The sequence below is a fragment of the Ictidomys tridecemlineatus genome, chromosome 2, assembly GCF_052094955.1.
Source record: "Ictidomys tridecemlineatus isolate mIctTri1 chromosome 2, mIctTri1.hap1, whole genome shotgun sequence".
Taxonomy (NCBI): Eukaryota; Metazoa; Chordata; class Mammalia; order Rodentia; family Sciuridae; genus Ictidomys; species Ictidomys tridecemlineatus.
The window spans coordinates 199,359,098-199,377,979 of record NC_135478.1 but is presented as its reverse complement, the minus strand read 5'-3'; the positions used below and the strand labels follow the sequence as shown (position 1 = coordinate 199,377,979).

Here is an 18,882-nt window from a genome sequence, read left to right as displayed (position 1 = left end):
TTTACTTAGTCTTAAGTTATCTAGCAATATATAAAGCTGATCAAGTAACCATAGCATACCCTGCCTCTTCTCCTTTATTTATTTATTTATTTATTTTTGTATTTCAGGAATTTTCGTTAAGTATACTTATAGATGTGCCTTTTACAAAATGATTATTTCCAATTCACCTATGCTCCTTTTTATCCTACTGTAATGGGATTGCAGTGATGTTCTGGTATTAATTCACTAATATCTCTGGCACTACTATTTTTCTCCCACCTGGCACCAAAGGTTCCTACTGTATGAAGCAGAGGTTGAGTTAGTAGCTGGGAAGTCACAGCTTCAGGCATGGAATAGGTAATTCTTGATTTACCTCCATGTGCACACTTCCCAGGTAATGTGTGAAGATTAAAGTTTAACTAAATTACGGTTCCCTATTCCTGCTTGCTGATATTCTCTGGCCCCAGATCCTCAGCTTTCTAGACATCAGGACATGCCTCTGTTCTTCCTGAAGTACCCCTGTTAACTGATGCTTGAGAGCCTGAACCCATATGTGTTCCTTTATTCTCTTTTGGCGTCTCCAAAGTTGAATTCAAGAGGGGCAGGAAATAGCTTTTGTTAGTTTGCAATGCAGGTCTAAATTGGAAGTTTTCCCCTAACTAATTCAGCCATTTCTGCCTTTATCTGTTTTTAAATTAATTATTATTATTGTGTTTTCCTTGGACATGTTTGATGTTCATATTCCAATTTCTTGCCGTCAGTGCTTAATTTGCCACATTTTATTGTTTAAATAGACAAGCAGTTAAAATTGTAAAATTCTCTCTTATTGTGCCTTTTGCCACATCTTTTATATTCAGTGTGCATTCATGTTGCTGTCATCACTTTGTAGTCTATAATTTTCATTTTCGATATTTCATTTTCTCTTTGATTTGAATAATTGGAGAAACAGTTTTTAAGTTATTACATTTTTATTAATTAAATGTTTTATTACATTGTAGTTAGATAACATCTTTTCAAGTTTTTTTAAATGATATTTTTGTTATAGATTAATATGGGTATTTGTGACAAAAGTGATTCTCAGAGTATAGTTTTAAGTAGTTTGTTAGGTATTTTTGGAAGATGTAGTTTTCATGAGCTTTTCATACTAAGAATGACATTCTAATTATCATGATATGGAAATGACCTGTGTTTTAAACCTTCGGAATGTTTTCTCATTTTTCCCAACTTAACCTACTATACTGAGAATATGAGTAAAATTATACCTCACTATTATTGTTTGTGTTCTCTGGCTATGGTTATCTCTTTTGATATTAAGTTGAAAGTACATCAAATATGACTTAAAGTTGTTGTTGTTGTTGTTTTTAACCTTTACATGTACTTCATCTGATGTTAATATTCTGTCACTTTTGTTTGAGTTGCTGGGTAAACACACAAGCATGTGAATGTGTACCTACCTTTAACATAAACCTGGTCACAGTATTTTGTTTTATTGTGACTGTACAGAATGTAATCTTGGAATTTATATCTTTTACTAAAAAAAAAATTAGCCAATTTAAACATTGGATAATTACTCAAGGTCTAATAGCTCTAGTTTTGTTGTCTGCTATTCATTTCTTTTTTGTTTTGGGGGGTTTTGTTTTTTTTTCTTTGTTTTTTGCTATAGGTAATCTTCAAGTTTTTAAGAATTATTCTGCATTTCTATAATTTTAAAAGTTAAGGACAAAACAATACCATTTCCATATGAAAGCTTTTGATGCAATCTTAGGTTCCAAGACAGATGTTATTATGTTTAATTGTTACCCTTTTTAAAACTTTTTTTAGATAGCTTTATAATACATTCATAACTAATAGTTATACTCTCAGATTAATCAATTTTAACTGTTATACCTTGACAGTACTACTTTCAAGTTCCTAAATTCTGAATTGTTTCTAATTTCTCAGAGTATATCCTTAAGTAATTCATTAGCTATTGTGGAAGATATGGCTTCCAAGAGCTTCCCCTACTGAGAATGGCATTCTAATTATCACGACACAGAAATGATATTTAGTTGGATTTAATATTTTGATTGAGAAGCTTTTTCCTGAAAATAATAGGGCAAGCATCATTTTTTTAAGCATATCTTAAAGGAAAAGTCTAATGTCAGGCTGGCATTTGGGTGCTTTTGTTTTATTCAGGCTTGGGTTTTGTATATATATTTCATCACAGATTCTTAGAGTAGACCTTTTTTCATTGATCTTCCTTCTAATAGTCTTTTTGTTTTGTGTTTGTTTTTGTGGTTTTGTTTTCATTTTAGTTCAATAACAGTTTCATCAGTTTGCTGTTTCTTTCTATTCTGTTTCCTTTTTTTTGTTTTTTAGAAACACTGTCATTCAATATCTATTTTATGCCTTTATTTTATGGCTCTATTTCTTTGTGTACATTTTTCATGTCTGGGATTATTTCTCAAATTTGTCCTATCATATCAATATGATTCCATTTTCTGTGTCACTAAACATGCTTTTAACTTCAAATTCCTTTTTTTGAGCACTTATAACATGACTTAGTTCTTTTATTAAATATTTAATTTTCTTTCTCTTCATTCTTTATTCATGCTTCTTTACTTTCTTTCATCCTAGTATTCTCAGGAACTACTTTAAGATATCTTTTTACTCATGGGGAACATCATTTTTACTTTATTTCTTTACCTTGAAGTATGTCTAGAGATGATATTCGTAATGAAAAAAAATAAATAATTATTAACACCAAATACAAAACTCATTGTCTCATTCCACAATAAATAAGGGAAAAACAGACAATCTTGGGCCTGTTAGCAGACTCTGTAGGTCACCGCTGTCTGTTTCACTGTTTGGGGGGTCTGTGGCTGAAAGGATGCAGTGTACTTTGTGACGAGGGCTTTGGCTGCCTTCCTGCATTCTTTCCTAATTCCAATAATTGCTGTTTGACAAATTTGGGATACTGAGAAGTGACAGACCTGATTTGAGGTCCCATTTCTGGCAAGACAGAAATGTCTTGTCCCATATCCGGACAGACTAGATCTCAAGCAATCAGTGAGGATGGTACAAAGTGTCCAACTCTCATCAGAGTGAAACTTAGATGATAGTTCTTTTGTGTTTTGATTTGTTATCTGGTGAGTTTTTAGAGCCCAGTTTTGAGCATTAGGTGAGGTCTGTATAGATTTTTCTTAATTTTTTGATATTAGGGATTGAACCCACTGTACTCAACCACTGAGCTACCTCCCTGGACCTTCTTATTTTTTATTTTTTGATACTGGGGATTGAACTCATGGGCACTCCACCACAGAGCCACATCCCCATCCCTATTTTGTATTTTATTAGAGACAGGGTCTCACTGAGTTGCTTAGTGCCTCGTAGTTCCTGAGGTTGGCTGTGAACTCGCCATCCTCCTGTCTCAGCCTCCCAAGCCACTGGGATTACAGGCATGCACCACCATGCCCAGCCTTATTTTTTATTTTGATACAGAGTCCCACTAAGTCACAGAGGCTAGCTTCCACCTTGTGATCTGAATTCAATTTCATGCCTATTTCATATTCTGCTAACGGTTAGTTTTAGTTTTAGTGACTTTGGGGGGTTGTTTTTCCTCAATGTTGTATCATTAGTAATTTAGTGGGGTGTAGAGTGAGTTTACATGAGGAACTGCTTGACAGGTGCCTCCGGACTCAGTGTCCATTGTTTGGCACTCACCACTACTACTCTGGAGTCAGGCTGTTAGCACTAGTAAAAGCAATTCCTCTTGAGAGAAAAACAAAGTTTGAAAGTTATATTGTTTTATCTAAGTCTACAAAAAAAAATCCAGAAAAGTCATAAATGCACTGGAGAATAAATAAAGTTATCCTTGTGGAACTTTCTGTTAACAAACAGAGAAGCTATACATTGTTATCTACTTAGTAGTAAACATAAATTTATTTTTAAAGGAACTATAATTATAGGCTCTCAATTAATCCAGCATCTTCATCATTAATACCAGTTTCTGAGTTCTGACTTAGAGGACGTTCCTTGTTAGAGAATCTCATCCTGTGCTATGTATCTTGCAGTTGGTATTGTCATTCAGGTCAGGTTATGCTATGCTCAGTAAGCATATTTCAGCTCATTTTGTATACACCATTCTTTAAGAAAAGAAAGACACCATATATAAATCTTTGAGTTGAAATGAAAAAAAAAAGTTTCATTTTACCAACACCAAAATGTCAGCAAAATAAGTTTCAGTTCCTTCTTTTGTGGTGCTTACACTATTGTGGGTAAATAAATATCACTCCAATACTCAGAAAAATAATTGTAAAAATTCTGATTCCAGTGCTGAACTATCTTATAAAGTTACATTCAAATACCAGTTATTGTTGCTCTTGTAATGTCAGAGCAGAGAGTGTTACTCTTATCTCATTATAAAGCTTCTGGTACTAGAACTAAATTTTTCCTACTAAATAAAGTTTTCCTACTAAAATAATATTTTTTTACTTAAAAATGTTTTTGACCCTTATGCAGAATAAGTCAAGAGAATACAAAACTTCAATCTGATTATTTATGTATCTGTATAAGAGTGTTTCTATTTCTAGTAGTTATATTTGGATTACATTGAGTCAGTCATTTGCATACATGCTCCATATTTATCTTTTACATAGAAAGCAATAAATAGAAAGTATACATACAGACTGTTAAATGGGAGCTCCTGTTCTTTGTAAGAATTGTGTATTTATTTGGGTTGATATCCTTGGGTGGGTATCTGTGGGTATCTGTGGCATTCATATTAGAGATGACAAGAGAGATGAAAAAGATTGGTTTTGTAAGTTCAACGACACTGACCTGCAATCTTGTTTTTATTTATGTTCTCCAATCCCAAGTCTTTTCTCCAAACCTAGCTCTCTGAAGTCCAGAAGTTCCAACAGGCATTTCAGGTTCTGATTCCATTCTTTCTTCCCCACTGACAGTCAGCTTGACTTTCTCATAGATACTTGGCCCTTTGGGAAACTTATTGGTCCCTGAAATAAATCTCTTAAGCAATGGAAAAGAGAACTGCTTTAGAATAAGAAAATGCAACCTTTGACCAATTATGCTTCTCTTGTCAAATTTTCTTTACCCTTTGGGAAGCAGTTTTCTCTTCCTCAGAAAACGGGGGAACGTCAGGCCCATTTTCCCACTTTGCCTTGAGGGTGGTGAGGTCCACTGTTAGATTTGAGACATGACAAAGACACCAGAGCCAGAGACCATCTGACCTGGTTATATGGGAAAAAAGATTAATCAAGCCTTCCAGAGGCAGATTCCCAGTGCCCTTTCTGTCAGCATCATCCCTAGAACTTCTTTTAGGAAGGATAATTTATTAATCTCCCTAAATATATATTTCAAAGGGGATTTTATACCATGTTCATGTATTCTCAGACCAACACATTTGCTTATTCACTAAGTGCTGGCTGAATCAGAAAGATGATCTAAGTTCTGCTCATAACAACAGCAACTAATTGAGCACCATTTTACATTCTGTCAGAATACTCAGAGATTACTCAAAGTAACCCTATGGTTTCCAGTCAGATTAATAATTTCTCATCTGAGTGTGACAGTGATGACATATGCCTCAGGGTTTTTGTAAAGACTAAATGAGAGAGAAATCCCCAAGCAATTGATTCCATTAGACACATGGTGAAGGTAAGAAGCAGAGATAGGGAGAGTCAGACCTGGGACTGTTTCCTCTTCTCCTACTTGTAGTGGAAACTTGAAGAAGCTATGTTACTTCTCTGAAAACAGGTTTTCTTATAAGTTTGTGGCAAACTAATTTGGTGGTACAAACCTGACAGGATACTATTTATGATCTTTATATACTTCATTGAGTCGGAATATTCATATTTGTGGTGGCAGAAATATTCATGTGTTTGGTTGCAGATCCTCTGTTGGGTAATATGGAGTTTATGGAAGATGCATCACATTACCTTTCTGAAATTAAAAAATTGCTGAGTTCCTAAAACATCGAGCTCCATGAATTTCAGAGAAGAAATTCTGAACCCATAAGTCGTTTTCATTGAATTTGGGGGTGTTCGTTTATGCGTTAAAGAAATGAATGATTCATTGATTCTTCCTCCTTTACAAAGAAAAGAGTGGGGGAGGGGAGAAGCAAAACAGACAAATGGTGACTCTTACCTAGCGAGCTGTAGTAGAAGCTTTTTGAGGTCTGAATCTTCAATATGAGGGGGTCTTCTGGAGAACAGAAATCTGAATAAGTACCACTTCTGAAATTAAAAAAAAAAAAAAAGGAAAAAAAAAACCTGGGTTTCTCTATGAAGCTGCATCCTCCTCTTTTTCCCTTTGCAGCTGAGCTGCTTCATCAGAATGTTCGAGGGACTCACAGAACCATAGTGCCATCTTTCTTCCAAATATGGAATTAAATCTTCACATTGCTCCATCTCCATAGACTCACAGGCTTAAACCTTTCCGTTGGCTCGACTAAGCAAGGAAACATTGCTTTGACAGTCAAATCATAAAGGAAGATCTGCAAAGAGAGCAAAAAAAAAAAAAAAAAAAAAAAAAAGATGTGTTTTCTTCTCTTTGGTCCCTGAGCAATAAACGGGTAACCTAATCTGATGTTGGGGAATGTGAACCATAAACCCCATGTTTAATTAGTTTGCACCCAGTGAGTCATTTTACACACTAGACATTTTAATTTACAATCTTCTGCATTGCAGCACTTTTCCAGGCTTTTTACTATGTGATAAGGTATTCTTGTAGCTGGTGAGACTTTAAAAATACAGATACACTCTCTTAGTTCAGATATTTTCTTTTCAATTTTCAGTTGCAAATCAAACATGCAGTTACAGAAGCAGAGATTCAAAAATTGAAGACCAAGGTAAGCACCAGTACATGGTGTTTGAATTGTACTCTTTAAACTTCACATACTATAAATAAATTCAACCCTAGAACTGAAGGGTTTGTTCCTGTGCATTTGAAAGAATACCAATGTGAGAGATTCATTTCCACCATTAGATCATAGACAAACACGCTGATGAGAACAAGCATTCATGTACTCCTCAGGGAAAATAGCATGGTATTTTAAATGTATATATTTATGTGTTTACACACATGTAGTCAATTTCCTCAGAGAGTTCCTCAAAAAGTAATAATTTTAATGGTTCAAGTGTCTGAAGTATGTTTAATAAATTTTACCCACTAATTTTTTCACTTACCTTATTATAGATTTTATCATTTATTTATTTTTAGTTTATTCACCAAAAACAATGTATTGTTTTAATACAGCACATTGTTTTTGATAAAAACAATTTTTAAGAATGAGATATTATCAACTTAATACAAGTAATTGATTTTAGGTGCTAGGTGCTACTGGAAATTTTTAGGCAAGTTTAATTCACATTTTTAAAAATTTGTAAGGGAGGAAAAGTCTTAATCAAAGGAAATAGGTATTTTTAGTCTCTATATATGAAATAATGAAGGATTCAAAAGGGCATTTTTAATTGGTAAATTGTAAGGTACTTGTTTGTATGAGCTACGATTCTAGCCATTGTGATTAGTCTTAAATATGTAATTTCATATTTAAAATACCTTTTGAATTACTTTAAAACAATATTTCTTATTGTTCTATGATCTTTTAAAAATTAAGACATAATTACTCCCCCACTACTAATGATCCGTTTTCTCATTCACACTGAACACTTGGTTTTGGTTTTTCCATGTGTTTTAAATGGAGATGAATTAGCAAGGCTATTTTGGTTAAATGGTATTCTCGCTCTGGAGCTCTTTAGTCAAAACACGTCTATACATCATTCATGGTGTCAGCCCAGCACTGTGAATAGTAATTTTTACATTAGTAGTGGTTGATAAATAAACAACTTGATACAAAATGTTTCTTAATAAAAGATATTGTAAAAAAAAAGAAAAAAAACTAGTCCTGTTTTAAATTGCAATTGTTTCTTGACATAGGGAAAAAAAAAAGTGTAGTTTTAAAAACTGGTTACAATTAGGGAAAAAGATTCCCCTGTGATTATAAATGCTTCAGTGGAGCTTATGTGTTAGACTATAAACATTTAACTTAGAAAATACTATAAATTAGTATTTATATTTTTCTTATTATTACATTGGCTTATTATATCCACAGATTAATTTACTATCATGGTTATTCGTGTTAATAATATAGTTCCTAATTTTGAAGTGTTTTGGGCTACTTTTTAACTTTGTAATTTGTTTTATAAGTATGTTTAGTTAAAAATTTGTAGCCAGTTGTGGTGGCACATGCCTGTAATCCCAGTGACTCAGAGACTGAAGCAGGAGAATCACAGGTTTGAGATCAGCCTCAGCAACTTAGTGAGGCTCTAAGCAACTGAATGAGACCTGTCTCAAAATAAAAATGGAAAGGGCTAGGAATGTGGCTTAGTGGTTAAGCACCCTTGGATTCAATCACTGGTGCCAGAAAAAAAAAATTACACAAAACACACAAACACATGCACACATACATGCACACATACACATATGTGAACATATATATTTCCATTTGCTGAATGGTAGGTGATTTTAGAATATCTTGATTTTGAGAATTTATAATTTATAATGATTCCAGGATCTTTCTGAACTTTAAAGAAGGTATAGGAAGTAGATAAAGCACTAGACAGAAAGCTTTGCAGTGATTGTGAATAAGTGACTTTTAAGCCCTTACCTAAGTGATCAGTCTTAAATTTCTGTAGAAATGAAGATGTTAGAGAGATACATTGTCAATTCCTAAGAGTACCTAGAAGCAGAGGCTACAGAAAGCTGCCTTTCTGTTCCACTGGAGGGATTAAAATTAATCAAACCAGCATTTACATTTTCATTTACCCACCTTTGTATGTTTATGTGAATTGAGATTTACAAAGATCTGGAAATTCATAACACTCACTGTAATATAATAAGCTACAGACTGTGTTCATGCCATTGAAATAAAGAACGTAATAATATCATCAAAGGGGTTAAAAGAAAAGTAATAATATCTAACATTTATCAGATGATTCTTGTCCCCAAGGAACTATTCCAAGTATGCCAGTGTGTTATATCACCATTCTGTCTTAGAGACGATAACATCGACTCTTGGGAAAATCTAATTACTTACCAAAAGTTTAAGAGCCAATAATGGCAAAAATGAGATTCAAATCTAAGGTGAATAATCCCAGAGTCCCCCTCTTAACCATTGGGCCATCCTGTGATTTTGCTGTTCTTTCCCTGCCTTGCCTCATTCCCTTTTTAGTTAATTTTTGCATATCATTTTATATTTAAAAAAATACCCCCAAAGAAAACACTTTGACATTTGTTAGATAATCATTCAAACTCTAAAATGTCATTTCCTGCTTATAGAATTTCAGACCACAGGATATGAAGGAAAATTCATGGGATTTGGAATCAAATCCGTGTTTTTTATCAGATGTATCACTTTGGACAAATAATTTCTCTTTTGAGGCTTCCATTTTATCCTTTGTGGAATTATGGAAATAATACTTGCTTTTCTCATCTCAAGGTGTTTTGATGATTGAGTATATGTAATAATGGAATTTAATCTAAAACATGCTGTAAAAATATGAGAGACTTTGGCTGCAGACATATCCAAATTATTCTTGCCTTGATATTTGCTTTCTCCAGTTGCAGGCAGCAGAAAATGAGAAAGTGAGGTGGGAACTAGAAAAAACCCAACTCCAACAGAACATAGAAGAAAATAAAGAAAGAATGCTGAAGTTAGAGAGCTATTGGATTGAGGCTCAGACATTATGCCACACAGTGAATGAACATCTTAAAGAGACCCAAAGCCAGTATCAGGCCTTGGAAAAGAAGTACAACAAGGCAAAGAAATTGATCAAGGATTTTCAACAAAAGTAAGCAGCTTTTCATGACTAAAGAGTAGTTATCTGTGTCTAAAACAGAGGCTTATATCCAACTCTTTTGTAATATCTAGTGGAATAGAAAAGATGACCTCAAGCTTTTCCCTTTTGGTAGTATAGTGACCACCAAAGAAGTTATTATATTCTGGAAACCACTTGCATCAGTTTTTCATGTTAGAATGTATTTTGCATATTTTGCCATTTCTTCACAATCATTTGCCTCCTGGTTTTTCTTTTTTCTTTTTTTTATGATTAATCATTGATAGTAACTATTAAAGCATTTGAACTTCTTTTTTCTTTTGGAAACATTTCTATATCTCTGATTTAAAAACAAGAAACCCGGCTAAAGTCTTGCAGAGTGACTGGCGATGTACTTGCTAAGGAGCATTTGGGGCTTGGATCAAGCTGCTTCTGTCTGAATCAATGACTGTAGAATTTCCCCATGACAGGCAGCGTAAATATTGACTGAACTGACCCCCCCACACCCTGCCACTCTGCATTTCTCAGCTGTTGAAAGAATCACTGGGCCCCCAGTTCACTACAGTGAGAGACCATCACTACCCTCCACTTTTGAATTCCAGCAGCTCTTTCTGCTGCTTTGCTTCCATCTCTTGAATTTTGTTGTAATATCTGAAGGAAAGACTAGGAAATTTTTTATTATATTTTTTTCATCAGTTACTTCCTATTAGCTAAAACTAAAAAGAAGTAGTACCAGTACCTTTTCTGATCTTCATGTCAAGCCTTAGAAGTTAAGTAAGTATATGTGTAAAATTCAGCATGTCTCTACCTCTTATCATGGAAATAATATTTTGAATATTGAGCTTGCTATAAAAACTTGTGGCAAAAGAAGGGTAATTGCTCTTTGTTAATGTGAACTCAAGACATCACTGTTTTAACCTTTTTGCCAAAAATATCATACCTAATTTTCTTTGTAATGATTTTATAATAAAGTTTGCCAAATTTGCATATCCCATTCTAGCCTCTCAAAATAGAAATATTTCTCTTTCTTACCATATTATATTAGGTGTGTGAGAAGTACTCTCACACACCCATTCCCTTCTCCATGATAATTCACAGAAAGAAATCTTAAAATAATCACCTTTGAAACTCTTACCATCCATTTGCATCAGTTTACTCATGTACATGACATTAAAAATAGGGAGTCATTTCTACCTGACACACAATTAAATTCTCCACAAAGTTACCCAATATATGAGTACTCTAGAATCAGGAGCTACGGATGAAAATCATAATAAACAGAATCAAAATGCTATTCTTTATTTTGTGACACATTAATGATGTTTTATTTTTTTAATTACTTAAACCTTTCCTCTAACTACAGTTGATTTTTGTTTATTTAAATAGCTCTTTGTTTATCCCATTGTGAGATTTATTGTTCGGTAAGAACTCACATTACCTCACCTATTAAGTGTCTGATACAATCATATGTATTATTTTCTTCTTAAGAGAGCTTGATTTCATCAAAAGACAAGAAGTAGAAAGAAAGAAAATAGAAGATTTAGAAAAAGCTCATCTTGTGGAAGTTCAAGGCCTACAAGTGCGGGTGAGTTGTATTCTCAAAGCTTCGAAACATGTGATAGTTTTACTTGGCACTTGGAGAGGAGTGCTGGTTTAGAATTTTACAGATGGATATTTTTGTTTTTCTAGATTAGAGATTTGGAAGCTGAAGTGTTCAGACTACTGAAACAAAATGGGACTCAAGTTAACAATAACAACAACATCTTTGAAAGAAGAACATCTCTTAGTGAAGTCTCCAAAGGAGACACCATGGAGAACTTGGATGTCAAACAAACATCTTGTCAGGATGGCTTAAGTCAAGGTTCGTGTAGCCTAGCCTTGAAAATCACTTTTAAACTACACAATTTGGACTCACATTCTTCTTTTTCTTATTCAGAGAATCCAGAGTTGTAAATGCCTTCCTACTTTTAGAAAGCAGAAAAGTCTTTTTAGAGTAGGACTCCATCATTTTACCTCTAATCTTATAAAAAATAAATGCCTTAATATAAACAATTAACAAAATCCCAACTAAAGATGAACTGAGTATTATTTTTAAACCATAATGTTGACTAACTTAATAATCTGCCTTAAAAATGATAGTCCATCTCATCAAGAATAAACCACACTACTTTGTACTAATGAATAAGACTTAGAATTTTTCAGTCCTTAGAATAAAGATCATTTTCATAATATCAGAAGGCCAACTATCTGCTTCTGACTCTTGGAATTCATTTAGTTAAGATGATTAAGATGTTCTGTTCAGTTTTGTGCTTTTACCTTAGTGTCCCATGTGTGCCTCTCATCTTTCCTGTCAAAGACCAAATAAGACCAAAACACTGGATTGGATAGGACCATGAATAAATCACTTGTGTTCTGACCACCACACATCATATATAGATTGTTAGTATATGAATACAAATGAAGGTTTCATATCTATAATGCATTCACAAATTAGAAAATGCGTGAGATTTGTATAAACAGGAGAACAGAAAACATTTGATTTCATCTTCTTTAAACATACACTCACACACACACACACACACACACACACACACACACACAGAAAGAAGTCCTTAGAGAATAAAAATAGAAGAATATTGTGCAGCAGATTTTCATGATTGGACCAACAACTCTTAGACAGCAATTTGACATGTAGTAAAACTATGCTAATAATGAGCTGTTGAGTTTTTGATGATCATTCTCACATACTAGAATGTCTCCAGTGAGATTTTTCTTGTAAATAAGTGTTTATATCCTGTCATTAACTTAAAACTAACCTTACACATTAAAAATGAAAAGGGTTGAAAATTTTCATTCAAAATTAAAGTGATATCTGAAGAGATGTATTCATTCATTAGGTTTATGTCTTTCTGATGGGTTTTCTCTAACTCAGATATAATTAATAAATGACATCTCCCAGGCAGCTGAAAGAGGGGGATTTAGCTCCAGCATTACCACCAACCTGGAAGCTGTGTGACTGCAGGAAGATCACTTGACTTCTCTGGGTTTATTTTACTATGTATCATACAAAAATACTGACAGTTCTTTCTGTACCACTTTATTCTAGGGTATTTTGAGGCCACCTGTCTTAGTCTATGAGCCCAGAAAAGTAATTTTATTAGAGTTTATGGAATTATGATTTTTATACCTGAAACACCATATGATTGATATCTAAAGAAAATCATCAGAAATGAAACCAATGGGGTTTTTATTCATCTTTTTGAATGCTTAAAATTAATTTTATTTTATTATAAATACATGTTCCTGCTGTGGTATATATGAAAAATATGATCAGTAACCAGTAGCTTTTCATTACTATTCACTTCTTTCAGTTTAGAAATCTGTATCTTGTCAAACATATAATTAATGGTATTTATTAAATTATGACTATAAAAGATCAACAAACTATACTATTAACATGCTGATTTGGATCAAAACCTTACATTTCTTCTGAACCTTTTTTCTTTTCTACACCCTCCATTTTGCCACATAATTATCAGTTTCCCTAGCAACACTGTCGGTTCACAGTGAGATGCAGAGACTACTAATTCTTACTGAAGCCAATCCGTGCTTGTGCGGTAGAGGTAGACTCAGTCATCTCAGACATTAGCAGCATACATTATCAAGCACTACTCTTCCAGTTCTGCTGCCGAGGACAGGCAGTGATAAATCTCCTTGAATTCCAATTGCTTGATCACATAAACTAAAATGGCTTGGTCAGTAGCTACATAGAATGCTCTGGAAAGCACTTTTCTAAATTGATCCTTTGCTTCTGTTGCTAGGGAACGCTAAAGTACTAGAGTTTAGAAAGGCGGGTAAGCACTGGCCATTCAGCCTTTAAAGATCCCCCTGCCACCTTTTAGCTAGGGCATAGTACAAGGCTTACAGCCAGCCCCCTGGTTGTGCCCTTTAGGTGCCACATCGTCCTCCTGACCTCTTGTGACCATCCAGTTCTGACAGGCTTTCTGAGCACTGGAGTGTTAAATGAGCAGCTTAGCATATTTGGGGGCCTTGAGGCCGCTCATGAAGCAAAGCAATTACAGGTCAATGAAAAATTGTATCAGATGAAATAGTGAAAGAGCGGGAAAGGCAAGAGGAGTCGAGGAGGCAGACAGGAAAGAGGAGGAAAGGAAGAGCCCATAAGCACCCATTTCTTCACAGGGACTTGTGCTCTTCTAGAACAGAGCTTCCTGACTGAGACTGAATGGTTACATGACTCTCAATGTTGACTCCTTGTGCATTTCGAAGAACAAAATTGTTTTTCAAACCATGCAAAAGTTTATCACAGTTAAAATTATATTTGAGCACCATTTTGTATGTTTCTCTGTATAAACTAAGCCAACTTAAATATGTCATTGAAATTTTGATAAAGATAATGCATACAGTGCATTGCTTACTATATCCTAATACTTTTTTCTTATTGTAATTACATGAAATAAACATAACAAGTTTTTTTTTTCATATGGAGGTACTCTAGACCCCAGATCTCTTCTAGTTTACACCAACATGCTAGTCAAATTTAGTTCCCATGTGTACAAGTATATGAGAAAGGATCATTTTGCCCTTTTGCCGTGTTTCCAGTTTGTTCTTGCTTAATGCTTGAGTACTACTGTTGTATGTGAGAGTTCTCTGTCTTGTATCCAAGGGCCCTAAAATGACTCAACAGGTATGGCTGCCCAGCTGCTAAGGTCAGGCTTAGAATAGAAGCAGAGAGTAAGTCTTGAGAAATCTTGGTAGATAAAAGGGTTGTAAGTTTAGTTTGATACAATTTTATAGAAAAATTGCTAAACTACAATATGTTTTTCCTGCACTTTTAGATATTTCAGGAGCCTTATGATACACATTTCAGCTTCAAATATTATATAGACTGTTTTGTTAGAGAAAGATTATGCAGATTCAATAGAGATTGAAAGAAAGACTACTACTAAGAATGGAAATTACATATGGAGGCAGATTAATATTACCCCACTTTGAGAGGTAAAGAGTAAGTAGGATATCGTTTAAAAAGTTATTTTGAACACTAAATACCTGTTTCCTGACATTCTTCAGGTAGCACTCTGATTTGAGAGGGAAAGGGTGACTTCTAGGTAGAAAGGAAGTACTAGACTTTAACCATGTATACAACAGGTGTATAATTTGTGAAGTGGCTGGGATTAAGCATGAGGAAGAGGAGGGTTTGATAGGAGACAAATAAATAGAACCTATGGAACAATATAGGTATCTTAAGATGAGAGAGTGTTCAAAAAGGGAAAAAATGAATAATAATGATTTTCTTTTCTTGTTTCATAGACCTCGTGTTAAAGTTATGGCCATTTGAAGTAGCATAGAGTGTCCTTGAGTGAAAGTGGGAGTCCAATGTCTGAGGAAAGGTTGACGCATAATTTTGTAACTGTTGTATTCCATTAACAGTTAGAGGTATAACAAGAGCTGAGTCACCTGTAGGTTTGTGAGGTAATTCAAAGACCTCTGTGAAGCTTGAGTATTGTTCTTCTTTCTCACAGTCACCTACTCAGCCAAACAAATCACAAGTTGGATGATAATGTGTGTTACTTTCCTAAAAGTGTGAACATGGAAGGTTACATTAAGTATTTTATGGTTCCTTTAATTACTTACTGTATTTAAATACCATCTCTTTCACCTATTAATTGTGTGACTGTAGAATGTTATTTAATATCTGTGGTTTGGGAAAAGTGAAATAATTATAAAACTAAAATGTATAGAGCTGATGTGAGGATTAAGTGTGACCAAGTTAGTTAAATACTTTGTGCAGAACCTAGCACATAGAAAAATCTTAATGTTGCCATCACAGTAGCACTGATAAACAAAGGCTGCCTTGAGCATTTTAACTGTCCCTCTGTAGTGATCTGTGCATAGCTCTAGAAGCCAAAAGACAACTTTAAATTCTTTATTTATCTTTTTTTTTCTTTATTTATCTTAACTTTTCTATAAACCCCATGAAGTAATGAAATGTGGCACAGACCTAACCAGAACAAGTCCTGGCATGGTGCCTTCTATAAGTTGCCCACTTATAATGCCAGTTTTAGAGGGAAGAGATTCTCAACCATTTCCTAAATAGTTATTCTCTTCTCAAAACAAAGGAAAAAAGAAAAAAAAAAAAAAAAGATCGTGCTCTACCACTGTACCACAACCTCAGCCCAAAACTCTAGCTTTCTTAACTTTCAGACAGAGGTTTCCCTGTTTTCACAGGGAAATTATAAAAAACTTAAGATCAATGCTAATTATAAAAGTTGACAGTCATACCCACCTCCTTGTCATACCCACCTCCTTGTCCATCAGGAATTTGGTTTAATAAGATTATACCTGATGACATGAGATAAATTGGAAGTGGCCATTTGAGATTCTACATAATTTATAGGATAGTATAAACAAAACAGCCACAATAAAACATTAAAAAGAAGCTAAATCTATTTTTTTTTCTTTTTTAAGAAAAAATTCTGTGGCACAGGTGCCTGAGACACACTGCTCTCTGCTGTATTTTGTAGCTAGATTTCTGTAAGTGGGATTGCTGGATTAAAGAGCAAATGACTTAAAAACCTGAAAAATCCCAAGTGAAATAAGTAAAAAGTGGCATACTCTCAGCAACTTTTAAACTCAGCCACAAGTAAACCAGTACAACAGGACAGTGCAGAAGCAGACTGACACACTTGTGTCAATGTGGGAATAATACAGAACTACACTGTGGACCTGTGGGGTAAGGGTGGACTGAGAAATGATGCCAGGATGAAAGTTGATGACCCCACCTCACATCATCATGAAGTCAGTTCCAAATAGATTAAAATCTCAAATACTAAAGGCAAGATTTAAAACTTGTGATAGGAAACATATAATATTTATATGATTACCTGAATAAAATATAAAAATTCCAAAGCATAAGGAAATTTTGATAACTATAGCCATAGTAATAGTAAGAAAATCAAATCAACAAAAGACCCTATAAAATACATGGAGAGAGAAGCCAAAAATTGTCAGAAGATATTTATAGTAGAACATAGTATCTGTATAGATTGATAGATATAGTTAGTTACCTGAAATATGTTAAAGAGGTCACACCAGTCATAAGATACAACTAACAACAGAAAAATGCAAAGAACATATAAGTAAACATTCAACTTCACTAGCAAAACTGAAATGGGTGGAGAAATGAAGGAAAACTCATACAAACTTTTTGTTCAAACAATATGGTACTCTCCAGTGAAATGGATGTACAAATTCTGTAATCCAATAATTTCACTTTGATGTGTATATTTGTCCTACAGAAGCTCTTGACAATGAGTACCTAAAGACATGTTTGAAAATGTTCACCATTAGGACTGGGAGTGTAGCTCAGTTGTATACTTGCCTATCATGCCTAAGGCCCTGGGTTCAATACTGGCAAGGCAAAAAAAAAAAAAAAAAAAAAGTTCACAACATTATTCATAATAGCTGCAGTTAAACATTAGTCCTAGTCACATCTTTCAACATAAAGTTGAACAAACAAAAATACAGTAGATTATTTTATACAATGTATTACTATGTATATAAATATCAAGGAAGTAATACTAATCAATATATTCCTTAGGAACTCGTTTATAGAATTTGTAGAAGACAAAGCAGGGGCTACAAATGGAAATGGGCATTGAAAGGGTTTCAAAATCTCTAGTTTTATTGTTGAGACTTGATGAAAGTTACGTGAGTGCCTTTTTTGTTTTCCATATGACGTATGTCTGTACATTTTTGTCTAAATAAATTTTAATATATTTTTAGTTGTAGATGGACACAATACCTCTCTTTCATTTATTTAATTTTACATGATGGAATGGAATCCAGTGCCTAATATGTGCTAGGCAAGTGCTCTATCACTGAGCTACAACCCAGTCCCCTAAATAAAATATTTTAAAATAGGATTTAAGTAAAATAATTGAAAGGTGAAGAATGAGAAAAGGCACATGGATGCACATGTGTATGCGGGCACACACATACACACACACACACACACACACACACACACAAATTAGGCTTAATATCATCAGTTTAAGATTTAGTAAGAAAAGCCAGCATCAGCCAGAAATCTATATTGATATGGAGGTTCCTGGGGTCACCAGACTCCTCTAAGAAATCATTTTTGTTGTTCTTTTTTTCCTTTCTCCTGAGCCTCAGTGTTCGTGACTCTTTTCAGCTACCTGGGGATTTGAGGCCAGGCCAGATCCTTACCACCATGTCTGATTTATGTACTGACTGATTTTGAGAATACATTAAACATTCACTTTGAGCATTGGACCCAGAATTTTAAAATAGGGTTAAAGTCACGATTCAAGCCGGAATTCATTAAACAGAAAGTCATTAAAAGAAGAGTGTCACACACAAGAGCATTAGATACAGGGCAATGAAGTAATTATTCTAACCTGTCACATTGTTTAGTTCAAAATTGAGGTGAGAGGAATTCTGGAGTTGATTCAAGCTTAAATCACGCATACAGAGATAATTTCTTGATAAACTTTCGTAATTTTCATTTTTTGTTAAAAAAATTCTTTTTAATCCCTAAGTGATAATTTTGACAGTGAAATGTTACTGAATTTTCACTAATTAAACAGTGAACATTTCTGGTAAATCACTATGGAAAATTTTAATGAAAAGTAAAGTGAATGAGAAGTTCATAGTTATGAATTATTTGGGGGTATATCATAAAACCATAATCTGTCCATTCACTTAAAAGTCAAAGCACCTAAATTGCCTGTCTAGTACCATGCAAGTTTTCAATCTGTCTACGTGTAAACCATTAAAATTTTGGTTGCCAAATCCATGAGACATTCAAAAGGATGTATTCAGTTGTAGAAGAATGGCTCTCCTTGGCCCACATTTCTCACTCATCTCCATAAGTTCATAGAGGTCACCAGAGCCTTCAGTCGTTCTGTGGTATACATTAGTATCAGAAGATCTCTAAAGTTATTTTAGCAGGATGAAGTGATTTTGTCAGAATTATCTTTAACTTATTAAAAAGCTCATTTTCTGTTCATTTTAGGAAAAGTGGACT

The 18,882-nt window shown here is 34.1% G+C and overlaps 1 protein-coding gene across 14 annotated transcripts in view; it reads left to right on the top strand.

The window, feature by feature from the left end:
* The window catches only part of Ppp1r9a (protein phosphatase 1 regulatory subunit 9A), a 296,248-nt gene that overhangs the window by 238,789 nt on the left and 38,577 nt on the right, over positions 1-18,882 (top strand). For all 14 annotated transcript variants that reach the window (XM_078040394.1, XM_040291524.2, XM_078040395.1 and 11 more), the window contains 4 exons: positions 6,773-6,826; positions 9,598-9,827; positions 11,301-11,397; positions 11,502-11,673. In XM_078040394.1, coding sequence (XP_077896520.1) covers positions 6,773-6,826; positions 9,598-9,827; positions 11,301-11,397; positions 11,502-11,673 — 553 coding nt within the window. The remainder of the gene's footprint in view (positions 1-6,772; positions 6,827-9,597; positions 9,828-11,300; positions 11,398-11,501; positions 11,674-18,882) is intronic.